We start from the raw sequence: 15,848 nt of genomic DNA on the forward strand, positions 1-15,848 counted from the left end.
TCAATGTAAAGAGTTCCATTTGTTTATTTTTTTCCCTTGCCACAGGAAACATTCTCTCTCTCTCTCTCTCTATATATATATATATATACACACACACACACACACATATACACACACACACACTCTCTCTCTATGAATATATATACACAAATGAAGAACAATGTTACAATTGTACTGTCTATTTTTCTAGGAGTTTTATGTTTTCAGGTGTTCCATTTAAGTCTTTTTTCTATTTTGAGTTTCTTCTTGTATCTGATGTAAAATAGTATTCCAGGTTCATTCTCTTGCATGCGTCTGCCCAGTTTTCCCAACACAGTTTATTGAAAAGACTGTCTTTATGCCATTGCATATTCTTTCCTTCTTTGTCATAAATTAGTTGGCCATATAGGTATGGGCTTATTTCTCATTTCTCTATTCTGTTTCATTAATCTATGTGTCTGTTTTTCCAACAGTATCATGCTGTTTTGAATACTATAGCTATGTACTAATGTTTGATATCAGTTACTGAGCATGATACCTCCGACTTTATTTTTTTCTTAAGAGTTCTTTGGCTATTCCAAGTCTGTTGTAGTTCCAGATAAATTTTAGGATAATTTATTCTAGCTATGTTTTAAACAATGCCATTGGTATTTTGATAGAGATTGCATTCAGTCTGTAGATTGCACTGGGTATCTTGGACAAATTAAAGATCTTAATTCTTCTTTGAGTGTTTGGTAAAATTTATCTGTGAAGCCATCCAGTCCCAGGCTGTTTTTGTTGAGAGTTTTTTGATTCCTCCTTTGATTATTTTGTTTGTAATAGTTTTGTTCAGGTTTTCTGATTCTTCTTGATTCAGTCTTAGAAGACTGTTTCCAGGAATTTATCCAATTGTTTTAGATTGTCCAACTTGTTGACATACAGTTGTATGTAATATTTCCTTGCAATCCTTTGTAATATTTTCTTACAATTCTAAGTGGTAGTCTTGCTGAGTAAAATAACCTTGGTTGTAGGTCTTTGCTTTTCATCTCTTTGAATATTTTGTGCCAATGTCTCCTGGCCTGCAAAGTTTCTGCTGAGAAATCAGCTGACAGTCATATTGGAGTGCCCTTGTAGATAACTAACTGCTTTTCTCTTGCTGCTTTGAGATTCTCTTTTTGTCTTTAATCTATTTTAATTGCAATGTTTCTTAATGTGGACCTTTTTTTCTTCACCTTATTTGGGGCTCCCTATATTTCTGGGATACATATGTCTATTTTTTTAACAGGTGAGGGGAGTTTTCTGTCATTGTTTCTTCAAATTAATTTCTAATCCCTACTATCTCTCTCTCTTTTTCTGGTCTGGTCCTCCTATGATAAAAGTACTGTTGTATTTGATGTTTTTTCAAAGGTCCTTTAAAGTATCCTCATTTACATTTTTTTCTTTTTGCTGTTCTGATTGCAGGTTTTCTGCTTGCTTCCTTGTTTTTGATCATTTAATACTGTTTCATATAAGCTACTGTTGATTTCCTCTAATGAATTCTTTATCTCAGTTGTTGTATCCTTCATTTCTGACTGATTCTTTTTTATGTTTTCATCTCTACTTTTATGTTTTCTATCTGTTTGTTGAGATACTCACTGAGTTTCCCTGCTCTTCCTTTAAGTTCCTGGGCAGTCTAATAAAGTGATTTGAACTCCAAGTCTGGTGGATTGCTTGCCTTCATTTTGTTTAGCTCTTTTTCTTGAGTTTTGTCCTGGTGTCTCATTTGGGACATGTTTATTTGTCTCTTAATTTTGGCTGACTCCTTGTGTTTGTTTTTATGAATTCAGAAGATAAGTTATGTCTCTCAGTCTTGGCAGGGTAGCCTCAAGTAGAAGTTGTCCCATGAGGCCCAGTCATGCAGTCTCCCTGTTCACCTTCTTCAGGGGCTTCAGAGGAGTCCCTTGTATAGGTTGTGTGTACCTTGTTGTTTTAGTTGAGACCTGATTGATATTGGCATGTCTATGGGAGGGACTGACCCTCAAGCTAACTGGCTCTGAGGTGTTGCCATGACACAGCCAATGAGCTGGTGTGCAAGAGTTGACTCCACAGAGCCATGTTTGCTTTAGCAGGGCTCCGGTGCCTGGTGAGTCAGCCTTTTGGGTGTTTCATTTGTGGAGGTGATTGAGTGGAGCTCTGGTGTGGTCTGAAACTGACTACAACAGGTGTTGATTCTGGGACCTCTTAGGAATGGCTTTGGTACATGACAAGGCCAGCCCCTGTCTGTTACCAGTCTAGAGCAACCTGGTAGGAGCTACAATATGATTTGCAGAAAGTTTCCACTTGTGCTAGACTTGGAGACTCCTTGGAGAGGCTAAGCTGGGAACTGAGGAGAGCTTGCTCTAATGGCAGGCATGGAGCCACTTAGCAAGATGTATGGGCCACAGTGATGCCAGATGTTACTTGTCTGAAGTTTGTGAACCTTTGGGAGATGTTAGGGAAGTCTGCAATGTGAGGCAAGGCAGTCCATTTGTGTGGAAAAGTGGCTGGAAGAAGATCCAGACAGGTGCTAGAGTTGAGTGGGATTAGACCTCAGAAAACCTCAAGGCAATGTTAAAAAGTATGAGCCAAGTTAGTGGAGAGGGCAGATTTGGTGCCTAGCTGCTCCTGCTGGTTGGGTGAGGGGAGGGCTCAACAAAGGAAACTTGGCATCTGCCTGTATTTCTGTCCTCAGCTGTCCTGACTCCTTCCCTCCAGCCCTCACCCTGAATCTAGACAATTCAGCTGCTTGCCACAGGTCCCTGCTTTTTGGGCTGTTGCCCTAATTCTGGTGCTCCAAGTGAGTGGGACCATGAGGCAGTAAGTTTGTTCCCAGGACCCATTAGAGGAATGCCCAGGACTCCAGAAGCCCTCTGTCTTACTCAGCCACAATCACAGCTGGTTTTCACAGCCAGAAGTTATGAGGACTTCTGTTCCTAGCTCTGGAGCCTTGGACGGGGATGTGAGTGTGGGACTGGGACCCCTTGCTCCTTGAGGAAGGACCTCTGCAGCTGAGATATTCTTTCCATTTCTTGTTTGCCACACCATGGGTGTGAGGCCTGCCCATTCTGTGTCTCCACCTTCCCTACCAGTCTCAGTGTGGCTTTTTGTTTATATCCTTGGTTAGGGGACTTCTGTTCAGCTAGACCTGAGGTGGTTTTAAATGATGGTTACTCTTCATATAGTGGTAATTTTGATGTGGTCTAGGGACAAAGGAAGCACAGTGTTTACCTACTTTGCCATCTTGACTGGAAGATCTTCTCTAATTGATTTTCTTTATCAATCACAACCCCAATAAGTATTCCAAGGGAAGTGTGTGTGTGTGTGTGTGTGTGTGTGTGTGTGAAGGAGGCAAGCTGATTATACAATTTGTGTGGTGATGCAAATGGTCAGAACACTCTTGAAGAAGAATAAGACAAGAGGACATATCCTATTAAATATCAAAACTGATAAAGCTATAGAAATTAAAACAGCAAGGTATTGCTGCACAGATAGACAAAAGAACAATAAAATAGAATGGAGAGTCCAGAAACAGGCCTTTGCACATACTGTTTGCTATAGAAGGGTCATGGCATTCATGGGCAGATGATGGAATACTTAATAAAAGATAAAGACAATTGAATATCTCTGTGCAAAAAATTAAGAACAGAAAGAATGTTAGGAAAAAATCCTTACCAATTTCATGGACATCTAAGGTGTATGAAATCCAATGGGAATAATAAATAAAATTTTAGAAGAAGGTGTACGTAGAAAGGTTTTTTATAAAATAAAGAAAGAATTTACTATAAAGAAAGTGATTAATATATTTACTTTAAACAATTTTTATATATTACAAAGACACCATTAAGAGAGTTAACTTCTAGCCAAGATGGAGACATAGGTAGGCACACTGTGCCTCCTTGCAGAACCAAAAGAAGGACAACAATTTAAAAACAAAAAAACAACCAGAACTGACAGAAAATCAAACTGTATGGAAGTCCTACAAGCAAGGAGTCAAAGAGGAAACATTAATCCAGACCAGTAGGAGTGGCGGGGATGGGCAGCCAGGTGGAGAGGACTTGCAGCACGGCAATGGCTGGTGGACCAGCTGAGTTGGTGGATTGTGGAGCGAGGGGTCCCACATTCATATGCAGATAAACCAGGAGGAACAACTGAGGAGCGAGACAGACTATGCATCCCAGGGTTCCAGTGTGGAGAAATAAAGCCCCAAACCTCTGATTGAAAACGCCAGTGAGGTTGAGGTGGCAGCAAGAGGTACTCCCAGCCCCTCAGGAGAGTTTGTTGGAGAGACCCACAGGGTCCGAGGATGTACACATCCTGGGACCCCTAGGATGTGTATTGATGTCTGAACCCGCTAGTTCAGATATCAATACTTGGGTCTCAGAAATGACTGAAGGTCAGCATTCCATGCGCCACCCCATTTGTACCTCTCCCCCCTTTCCCTTCTCCTCTTCCTTCTCTTCCACCTCCTTCTCCCTCCCCTCTTCCCATGTTTGCTCTTCTCTCTCCTCCTCGTCTACCTTTTTCCTCCCTGATTTTCCTAATTTTTCAGACGGTCAGAATAATGTTCATAGGCTGGACTGCATGGCATATTTAAAATTTAATCTACCCACACAGGTTCCATCAGATGCTCAGATTTTCAACAGCAGAGACTGAATTTTGTCCATTCTCCCAGGATTTTATTTGATTGATACAAATATTCAAAGAAATCCATAGACCCAATTTCCATTTAATACCTTATACTAAAACATCCTTTTACTTGGGCTGTAACCTTCTCATGCTAGGTGAATACATAATCTCTGTAGGAAGGAGACTGATGGTCAAATCTTCTTTGAGCCTCCTCTTTCCAGATTCTATGCCACCCTCCATTACCACTGCCTTCACTCTACATGTTCATCTTACTCATTCTGTTGTTTCTGCCATGTCTTCCACTTCCCCTCCCTTAATTAGACTTGATAAACCTAGACATACGTGATAGGCCAAGTGCTCAGATGGCCCTGTGTCAGGACTGATCACTTCTGTAGACTGAAATCACACTTTGTTTAAGGTCGAACCTTATTTCTTTGTATTTCAGAGGGTACAATTTGGTATCAAATGGAAGAAGGGAGTATCTTATTTTTTTCGCCCACCTTAACTTTTCCAGGAATGCCTCATGTTTCGTTTAAAGGATCAAATAGTGAACTCTATTCTAGAGGCTTCCAGAAGCTTTGCAATACCCCCATACTGCCCATTGCCAGCCATTTCCCATTAGAACCATTCATTCTGGCTGCCTCTGCTGTGCCCACATGTATCTGGACTTGCAGCACTGGACCCCTTCTTGGAGCATTAGATATAACCCTTTATTTAACCATGTGATACAGCCAAGGCCCCTTTAGCCCATCTCTCGGTTCTTACTTGCCTTGTCCTCCCACTTGGTGCAGTGCTTTCTCTTGAGTGATATAGAAGTCTTTCGCTGTCATCAACTTCGTTAATGTTCCTGAAGTACTGGTGATCACCAGTGCCACTTGTATGTGCCATTTATTTCCATACATAACAATCCAAACTGTGCAGATGTGACAAAAGGATGTTTAGCTCTTGACTAATAGTCAAGGACCTGTCAATTAACCATATTGCAGTTTACTCATCATGCTTTTATAACAATCAACTGAATGAATTCTCTACTTTTCTGGAAAGGTAAAATTCAGAACTTGTTGCCAGAAACAGCTGTTGATGAACAGACAAGGCTGCTTGTTGTCAATGCTGTCTACTTCAAAGGAAGATGGAGTGGACCCTTCGAGAAAGCATGCACAAAGGAAATGCCTTTTAAAATAAGCCAGGTGGGGGAAGCTTTCAAAAATCCTCCCAGTTTGATGAAAAAAGTGAATGGAAAAATTTAACTTTATGAAAAAATAAAATGATTAGAAAGGATAAAAAGAGAAAAATAATTTGAAATAACATAATTTGGAATGAAATTATACACTCAGTAGAAAAGAACTAAAAAAAGAATGAAAGGTTTTTTTTTGGCATTTTATTACCTCTTTTACTGCCTCTTAGCTTCACCTACACTCGTTACTGCCACCTATTTCAGGGAAGTTAAGGTATTTCTTTAAGCTCAAGTTGTTTAGATAAGAAGCAAAAGATGAGTGTTAAGGGAGTGTGAGACCTGTGTGCATTGTGGGGAGAGAGAAAGCAAATGTAAAAATATTATTTTAATCAGGTATTTTAAAACAAAATAAGTATAGACATGAATTGCTGACAATTTATCCTTATTAATAAGATATTTGTAAGTTGCAAATATTAAAACATCTAAGACCTTAGTCTTGATATTGAGGTATATCTTCAATTTAGGCAGACATTAAAATAGTTTGCCAAATTTTTCAACCTTTAAAATATACCATTTCAATTAATTGGAACCGTGTACAGGTAATGCCTTCTTGTTTTTATTTTTAAATAAGGTGTACTTTAAATAATTAGTTCTCTTGTTGCAAAGTGAGAGGAGAGAACTTTTGTAGCATTGATTTTAGAACCAATTTTAACTTTTACAATGGAATAGTCTGTATCAGCTTTAAAAATCAATTTATAATACTTAATTTCGTCAAGCAAATACTTTAATAATTTTAAAAGTATTTCCCTATGTTACAGTATCAGGATTTGGAAAATTGAGTTGAAATGCATGGAGATACATCTAGTTCTTGGTTTTATACTTGCTGAGAGGCTGCTTTCTGTGAGGGCATATGCACAGTTTCAGTCACACTGCTGTGAAACTACGCACTTCGTTCCACTTTTTCCTAAAACCTTTTGCAATAGAGAGAAATTTGTGATTCCTTTGTTTTCTTGAATATTTTTGCAGAGCATATTTTACATGGAGAATATCATACTAGTTCTTCTGGTAAATGCAGAGTATCGCATTTTTCTTGCTGAATGAAACATCTTCTGGTGCTAGCCACACCTGCTCACAATAGATGCCTTGTCAGGGTGGTGGAAGGAGTGGGCAGCCATTTCATAAGTGCTAATTAGAGCACAAATATGGTTTTCACCACAGCTGCTAAAAACACTCTTGTGGTCAGCTGCATTTTTTTTCTTGAGACTTGGTGTCTTTCAACAATCTGCTTTTCACTCCATGCTTATGTGTTTATCCCCATCAGAAGGACCAAAGGCCAGTGCAGATGATGTTCCAGAAGGCTATGTTTAACCTTGCCTACATAGAAGAAGTGAAGGCCCAGGTGCTGGAGCTGCCCTATGAGGGCGAGGAGCTAAGCATGCTCATCCTGCTGCCTGACCAGAATGTGGATCTAAGCTTGGTGAGATGAACCCAGTGAACTGACATCTTCATTTTTCCTTACAGGATAGAACTTTCCCCTGTCCTGTTTGCCTCTTATATTGGTGATATGGGTAACCAGGCAGTGGTAGTCAGTACATGGGCTTTGGAATCAAACTGTTACTCAAGACCTACTGTTACAGAACACACAAGCGGGGCGGCCTGGGATGATATACTATTATTAAAAGAAGGCCCCGGTCCGTTATGTCCGCCGCCCTAGGAAAGACGACTCTCAATGCCAGAGATTCGTGAAAAGGAAAGAAAATGTTTATTTAATGCTATACTAACTTAAAGTAGTGACCTAATGTCTTTATCAAAAAAAAAAATCCTAAAGTCCCTAAAAACACCCACAAACACACAGTCCTTCCTTCCTTCTCCCCTTTGCCCAGCCCAGAGTACCGTATCTCAGGAAAGGAAATAGAAGTCCATGACTTAGGTAGTCTTCTGGTTCTTCCCAGTTAGAACTCCATCTTGACTGGGAGACCTCCCTGGATTCCCGGCACCCTTGGCTGAGTCACCAGGATCTCTGCTAAAACCAGGTGGTGGTTCCCCCTTCTAAAGCTGTGGGGGTCCCCACTCTGCCAGGCGTGTGGTCCTCTCTCTCTCAGGGCTGCAGGAAGGGAGAGTCCCCACTCTGCCAAAACTGCATGGTTCTCTCCTCCAAGGCTGCCACGTGGTTCTCCCTCTCTCAGGCTGCAGGAGCCTCCACTCCGTCAAGGCCGCGTGGTTTCTCACTCAATGGCTGCCGTGTTGGTGTTTAAATCCCCCACGCCAATCTTCTTCTGCAGCCCCATTTCCAACTCCTCCTACACTTGGGCACACTTGCCCTCAATATGCTGTCTTCTCCAGCTTTTCTGGTCACCATCGTGGGTCTGGGCAGGTGTCACTCCATGTCATGGAGCCAATCTTCTCCCAGCTCCCACGCAGGCGCTGTAACTCAGGGGACCTGCCTCCCTGGTCCCATCTTGGGGGGAAGGTCCCTTTCCATCCCCCTGGCCTTGAGCATGGCCATAGCTATTTAGCATATCTAAGTGACCAGCCAAAGGCTATAGGTATGCTAAATGACCATGCCATGGATTAGCTGCAAAGCTGCCCTGCATGTTCTTGCTCTGTGTGCCCCTTCCCCCAACTCACACCTGTGGGGGAAGGGGTGAAGACACCTTAAAATCTCCTGGACACCTTGAGTTCTGGACCCCATTTCAAATGCCTATTTGGGGTCCCCCCTCTTGGCTGCACCCTGTAACACTACTTCTGTATTATTACCTATGTGACCTTGCCAAATTACTTAACTCGCCTCAGTTTCTGTTTTCTCATCTCTGACTGGGGCTAATATTATCTTTCTGATAAAGTTTTTGTGAGAATAACATTGGGGGTAATCCAAGAACGAAGCTCAGGATGTTTTCTGGTACCTATGAGCCCTCAGTAAATGAGACCTTTATTATTGTCATAATCATTGTGATTAGCATTACATTTTGAAAAATAAGAACTGTTGTCTCTACCCAGAACCTGAAACAGTAGATGAGAAATATCTGAACACATTGACCTAACAAGGGATGGTGAGGAGGGTGAGAACCAGTACTCAGGGACAGAGCCAGAAACAGCCCCAAAAGGCAGTTCCTACCCACCTTGCCCTTTTTGAGCACAGGTCCTTAGGGTGAGAGAATCAACCATTGCCCGTGTCCTTAAGGGGCCTGTGTGAGAGACATGCATCCCTCCACTTTCCCTACATCTCTCTCCCTGTGAAGTTTCTACTCCAGAAAGCATGTGGGATTGCCCCTGCTGAGCAGATCCTCCTTCTGGAGGCTGCATTGCGGGCCCTTTCAAGTCTTTTTGCTTAGCAGCAATGTCTTGTTGTTTTGAAAAATTAGTGTAAAAGAAAAAAAAGCACAGTCAGCTGGGCATTGCCAATTGTCAAGATAGAGAACAGGTTCTCAGAAGTCAGGGGTGAGGGGAGGAGCAGCCAGGTCTGGTCTTTGTGCCTCTTGGAGGTTTGGGGGCTCCCCTGCTTGTCAACAAAGTCGTGTGTGTAATACTGTGAGTGCAAGATCTTACAAATCTGGCAGATAAAGGTGCCTCTGGTCTGGTGCAACAATCAACACCCATCTCCAAGAGCAGAAAGGGTACTTGAGTGTGCCTGTGTGCATACTTATATGTAATGACGTATGAATCCTAATGGCTAATTGGTCTTTCAGGTGGAAAAAGAGCTCACTTTTGAGAAATTCATAGCCTGGACCAAGCCTTGTTGTATGATGTGTACTGAAGTTGAAGTTTTCCTTCCAAGATTTAAACTGGAAGAGCATTATAACATGGAATCTGTGCTTCAACGTTTGGGAATAGTTGATGCTTTTCAAGTGGGCAAAGCCAACTTTTCAGCAATGTTAGCTGAGGAAGACCTCTGTCTGTCCAAGTTTGTGCACAAGGCCTTTGTGGAGGTGAATGAGGAAGGCACTGAGGCTGCAGCTGCCTCATACATGGTGGTTTTTGACTGTGGCCGGAAAAATGTGCCAAAGTTCTGTGCAGACCATCCCTTCCTTTTCTTCATCAGGCACAACATAGCCAACTGCATTCTGTTCTGTGGCAAGTTTTCCTCTCCATAAGGGGATGCATGTACTGTGCCTGTAAACATTTCCCTTTTTCTGTCCCCAAACCTCTCTCTATAGGTTAATGAAAGCCAGAGGGCAAGGTTGAGGGCAGATTCCTCACCAGCCTGAATGATTGCCCCTGCTTCTACCACTCATTCATGCCACTTAATTAAGATTGAGGGACAATGGACCTCAACGATTCCTCTAGTTTTTATTTTATAGTCCCAACTCAGTAGGACAGCATGTGAAGTTTTGCTCTATGACCCCAGACTTATTTTCCACTCATCACACTTGCAACTTATTTTTATTACATTATGTTTTACCTTGTACCTCACATCTTGCACACACTTGCTTTGGCTTGAATGTTTTAGTAGTAATAAATGCTCCTAGCGTTTGCTACAGTTTCACATATTTTTTTGGTTCTTGGTCTTCTTAGGAAGTTGCTTTAATGCACATTTTTATTTTATCTTTTTCTTTGGCATTCACTGATCACCAAGTATATGCCCAACATCACATCAGGTATAGGGGACATAAAGGAGCAGCATCCTCTGATGGGTCTTTCAAACCTGTGCACCAAGCTTTTACATCAACCTAGTTGGAGATGCTAATGTCATTAAAATTCCTATGTGAGCCTCTTGTAATGTAACACTTTTCTTCAAATAAAGAATTCAGTGTCAATTAAAACATTCACAATGTTGTGAAAGCATCACTTTTTTCTGGTTCTCCGACACATTTTATCGCTCCAAAGAAAAAACTTGTACCCACTGGGCAGTTACTTCCCTTTCTCACCTTTGTCTAGCCCCTGGCAATCTGCTTTCTGTCTCAACAGGTTTACTTATTGTGGGTGTTACATACAAATTAAATCATCATCTCTGACCTTTTGAGTCTGGCTTTTTCACTTAGCATAATGTGTGCATGGTTCATTCACGTTGTACTATGTCTCAGAAGTTTATCTCTTTTAATGTCTGAATAATAATCCACTGCGTAGATGTAGCACGGTTTACCCATTCATTTATTCATTGGTGAACATTTGGTTTGTTTCTGCCTTTTGCCTGCTTGTGAGTAATCCCACCATGAACATCGATGTATACATATTTGTTTGAATACTTGTTTTTCATTCTTTTGGGTATGCACCTAGGAGAGAATAGCTGGGTCATATTGTCACTCTATGTTTAACTTTTTGAAGAATGACCCACCAAACCAGTTTCCACAGTCACAGACCCATTTCACATCTCACTGGCAAAGTCTGAGCATTCCAATATCTCCAATGCTTGTTATTTTTATTTTCTGTTTTCAATTTATGGCCATCCTAGAGAGTGGAAAGTGGCATCCCATTGTGTTTTTTATTTGTCTTTCTCTAATGACTGATAATGTTGAGCATCTTTGCATGTGCTTATTGGCCATTTGTGTATGTTCTTTGGAGAAAATGTTTTCAAGTCATTTGTCCATTTTTTTCATTGAGTTTTCATATTTTTCGTGTCATCCTTTTTCATCAGGTTGTTATCTTTATATACTCTGTAAACTAGACTCATATCAGAGATATGATTTGCAAATATTCTTTCCATTCTTCAGGTTGTCTTTTCACTTTCTTAGTGATGCTCTTTGATCCACAAAGTTTTTAATGTCAACAAAGTTCAGTTTATTTTTCTGTTGCTCATACTTTTGGTTCATATCTAAGAATACACTGCCAAATGCAAAGTCATAAAGATTGACTGCTATGGTTTCTGTCTGAAACTATTATGGCTATACGTCTCATATTTAGAATGTTAATACATTCTGATGTATATGATGTGACATAGGGGGTCCAAACTGTCGATACATGGAATATCCAGTTGTCCTAGCACCAGCACTTATTTTGCATTGAAAAAAATGTTGATAGTGGAAAGAAAAGATAATATCTAAATAAAGAACAAGGTGAAAGATTAATCTGCATACATAAAATCCATTCCTTGAAGAATGCCATAAGCTGACAGGAAGGAAATATAAAAATCACCACCAATAAAAGAGATAGAAAGAGGCACATAGTTCAATATCTATTATGTAACTTAAGAATACCTTCAACATTATATAATATAGAAGGATACACACATATTGCATTTCTTTTATCAGTGAGAATTTTTCCATAAATTTTTATGTTTATTAATGAACAGGTTTCCCTCCCTGCCCCAAAGTCAAATCTATCTTCCTTCCTTCCTTCCTTCCTTCCTTCCTTCCTTCCTTCCTCCCTCCCTCCCTCCTTCCCTCCCTACCTTCCTTCCTTCCTTCCTAGTTCTTCCTTAATATTTCCTGTCACCGCTTTTATTCTTAGAAGGAGTTTTCCATTGAGAAACCAGTTAGTCACTTATTTTTTTTCAAAGCTTTTATTTTTCAATCAATGTAACTGTTGAATGCACTGGAATTTGTTTTTGTATTGTTGACATTCAATGCACATTATAATTTGTTTTATTGACATTCAATATACATTATAATTTGGTTTATTTAAAAAATACCAACTTCTCATCATTATTTGTAAAATAATCTAATGTTCCCCAGTGTTCAGACCTATTTTTCTATCTTTATTATTCCAGGTAAATTTTAGAATAATTTCTCAATATGTAAAATAACTTTTTAATCGTTGGAATTATGGGGAGGGGGATTACTTTTACATTAAGCATATTAACTATTTGGATGTATTAATCTACTTACAGTATTTAGTCTTCGTTTTATAGAAAAGAGGGGAGTGTTCTTAAACCAATTTGTTAGGGTGGTCGGTGATTTGGGCTGTGAAGGAATCCACAAAGAGAAGAAAGTATAGAGAATAAAGTTTTTCTCCCAGCCTCATAGGAGAGTTCATTGGAGAGACACTCAGGGTCCTATGATGTACACAAACCCACCCACCTGAGAATCAGCACCACAAGGGACCAATTTGCTTGTAGGAAGTGGAGGTTATTCCCCAGGGACTGGAGCAAGCACCATTGTTCCCTCACAGACACCTCCCCTACATACAGCATCCCAACACAGCCCCTTGGGTTGTCCTGCCCTGATGAACACCTAAGGCTCTGCCCCTTATAGTTGTAGGCACTCCGAGACAAAAAAAAAAAAAGGCCTAAATGCAAGAACAGATGAAAGCTCCAGAAAAAATACAACTAAGCGACAAAGAGATAGCCAACCTATCAGATGCACAGTTCAAAACACTGTTAATCAGGAGACTCACAGGATTGGTTGAATTTGGTCGCAAATTAGATGAACAAAATGAAGGCTATGCTAAGTGAAATAAAGGGAAATGTACAGGGAACCAATACTGATGGGAAGGAAACTGGGACTCAAATCAATGGAGTGGACCACAAGGAAGAAAGAATCCTTCAACCAGAAAAGAATGAAGAAACAAGAATTCAAAAAAATGAGGAGAGGCTTAGGAACTTCCAGGACATCTTTAAACGTTCCAACATCCAAATTCTAGGGGTGTCAGAAGGAGAAGAGGAAGGGCAAGAAATTGAAAACTTATTTGAAAAAGTAATGAAGGAGAACTTCCCCAATCTGGGAAAGGAAACAGACTTCCAGGAAGTCCAGGAAACTCAAAGAGTCCCAAACAAGTTGGACCCAAGGAGGAACACACCAAGGCAATCATAATTACATTACCCAAGATTAAAAATAAGGAGAGAACCTTAGAAGCAGCAAGTGAAAAGGAGACAATTCCCTACAAAGAAGTTCCCATAAGACCGTCAGCTGATTTTGCAAGAAGGGGATGGAAAGAAGTATTCCAAGTCATGAAAGGCAAGGACCTACATCCAAGATTTTTCTATCCAGCAAAGCTTTTATTTAGCATAGAAGGTCAGATAAAGTGCTTCTCAGATAAGGTCAAGTTACAGGAGTTCAACATCACCAAACCCTTATTATATGAATTGTTAAAGGGATATATCTAAGAAAAAGAAGATAAAAAATATGAACAGTAAAATGACAGTAAACTCACAATTATTAACAACTACACCTAAAACAAAAACAAAAGCAGACTAAGCAAACAAGTGGAACAGGAACAGAATCACAGAAATGGAGATCACATGGAGGGTTATCAACAGGTGAGTGGGAAGAAGAGAGAGAAGGGAAAGGTACAGGGGATAAGTAGCATAGAGGGTAGGTAGAAAATAGGTAGGGAGAGGTTAAGAATAGTACAGCAAATGTAGAAGCCAAAGAATCAGCTTATATGTATGACCCATGGACATGAACTAAAGTGGGAGAACGTGGGTGGGAGGGGTGTGCAGGGCAGAGGGGAATAAAGGAAGAGAAATGGAACAACTGTAATAGCATAATCAATAAAATATATTAAAATGTTTTTATTCACTCCGAGAAAGGAGAGGGGTATGGTGTGAAGAGATACACCAGCACTGAGGGATGGGGGCTATGAGCTTTTTTGGATTCTAATTGGATTAGAAAAGGGTGGGGGGAGTTGCTGTGGTGTGGCCCCTGGGTGGTTGGGGCATGGTAAGAGGCTGCAGTTCTTCCAGTGTTATGTTCCGCCTGTGGCTGTAGGGGGTGGTTAGTTCTGTTCTTGCTTTCCAGTAATTTCCAGTCCTGGGGACACAAGCTCAGAAGAGTAAAAAGGCAGTCATGTTTAACAAGGTCACAGGCCTGCTCAGCAAATGGTGCCAGTTTTGTCCTTTCACAATTTCCTTTTTCTGTATATCAGCATTGCTTTTGTAAAAATATAAGTCCCACACAATTATGTGCTTTTGTTGTTGCTGTTATGGCTATTTCTAAAATTTTAACAATATTTTAACAATTTTTAACAAGAGCATTTTTCCTCACTTGGTTATGGCTGACATAGGAAATGTCCAAAGCTGTAGAGAATTTTCATGAGTCTATTTCAGCCAAACTGATGACAATTTCTGGGAAGCAAAATCTCAGTGTATGGAGAAAAATACTCTGGAGAATAGCAAGATTTTTTTTTTTAGTTTATTTTGTATATTAAAATCAAAGGAAGATATTTAAAGGGGGTTAAATAAAATCCATGGGTGGTGGATTAAGGAAACTTGAGAAGCAAAGTTAGGGAATCTCTGGGATGGGATGGAGAGTAAAATGAAGAGATGCATACCTCTTTCACATTGTGGGTATGAGATAGTTAGCCTTTGCAGCACACTGGGGGTGGGGGGAGGTATTCTGGGAACAAGGTGACCCTGAGGGTTCTATGGTCTTGTGTCATGTGCGGTGGTTGGGCCTTAAGTGGTCTAGAACAGGAGATTAGCCTGACATCTCAAAAGTATGTTATCTTAGATGCAAAAAGACAATAGACAAGCTTAGTTAAAGACCTTACTTGACAAAGCTGACCTTTGTCAAGTGAGCTACAGGCCCAGGATGTGACTATTGGCTGTGACCAGCTTCTAGGTGGGAATCTTTATATTTGGATCATCTTATGTGGTTGCTTTTGGTCTCTGAGTTTGTAGGACCCACCAAACTGGCCTCACCTGAGCTTGTTGAGTTTAGCATGAGGGTACTTTTTTTCTACACTGTGAGTAGCATGTAAGTGAATAACTGAACTTTATACCTACCAAAAGAAACACTCTTTCTAAACTCCTAAATGATACTTCTCACATAAGTGTGTGGGCTTTTCCATACCAAGTAATTTTCCAGTTCTCAGGACATCAACTGATTGTTCTGCAACTTAACTCCCTTCTGATACTAACTGCCTGGAGTTCACTCAGACCGCACAAATCGTGGGCTCAGTCTCTTGAGATTGCCTCCACTTCAGATCCCAGTTGCAAGTCCCAATATAAAATGGATTCCTACAACCTCCAACTTAGATTCAATAATTTACTGGAATGTGCCAAAGAACTCAGGAAAACACTCTACTTTCTATTATTAGCTTATTATGAATGATGATCTCACAAAGAGCCAGATGATAGACACACAGGGCAAGTGGGAAGGTTGTATGGATCTTCCACCCCTCTCCAGGTGCACTACCCTCCCAGCACCTTAATGTGTTCACCAACCTGAAAGCTCTCCAAACCCTGTCATTTAGGACT

At 40.5% G+C, this 15,848-nt stretch overlaps 1 protein-coding gene across 1 annotated transcript in view; it reads left to right on the forward strand.

Moving 5' to 3' along the window:
• Positions 1-9,988, forward strand: part of SERPINB9 (serpin family B member 9) — a 63,241-nt gene extending 53,253 nt beyond the window's left edge. Inside the window, exons 4-6 of the mRNA XM_036026595.1 lie at positions 5,647-5,789; positions 7,098-7,253; positions 9,463-9,988. Of these exons, the coding sequence (XP_035882488.1) occupies positions 5,647-5,789; positions 7,098-7,253; positions 9,463-9,867 (704 nt within the window). The 3' untranslated portion in view covers positions 9,868-9,988. The remainder of the gene's footprint in view (positions 1-5,646; positions 5,790-7,097; positions 7,254-9,462) is intronic.
• The last annotated feature ends 5,860 nt before the right edge of the window (positions 9,989-15,848 follow it).

Source organism: Phyllostomus discolor, chromosome 5 (genome assembly GCF_004126475.2).
Source record: "Phyllostomus discolor isolate MPI-MPIP mPhyDis1 chromosome 5, mPhyDis1.pri.v3, whole genome shotgun sequence".
Taxonomy (NCBI): domain Eukaryota; kingdom Metazoa; phylum Chordata; class Mammalia; order Chiroptera; family Phyllostomidae; genus Phyllostomus; species Phyllostomus discolor.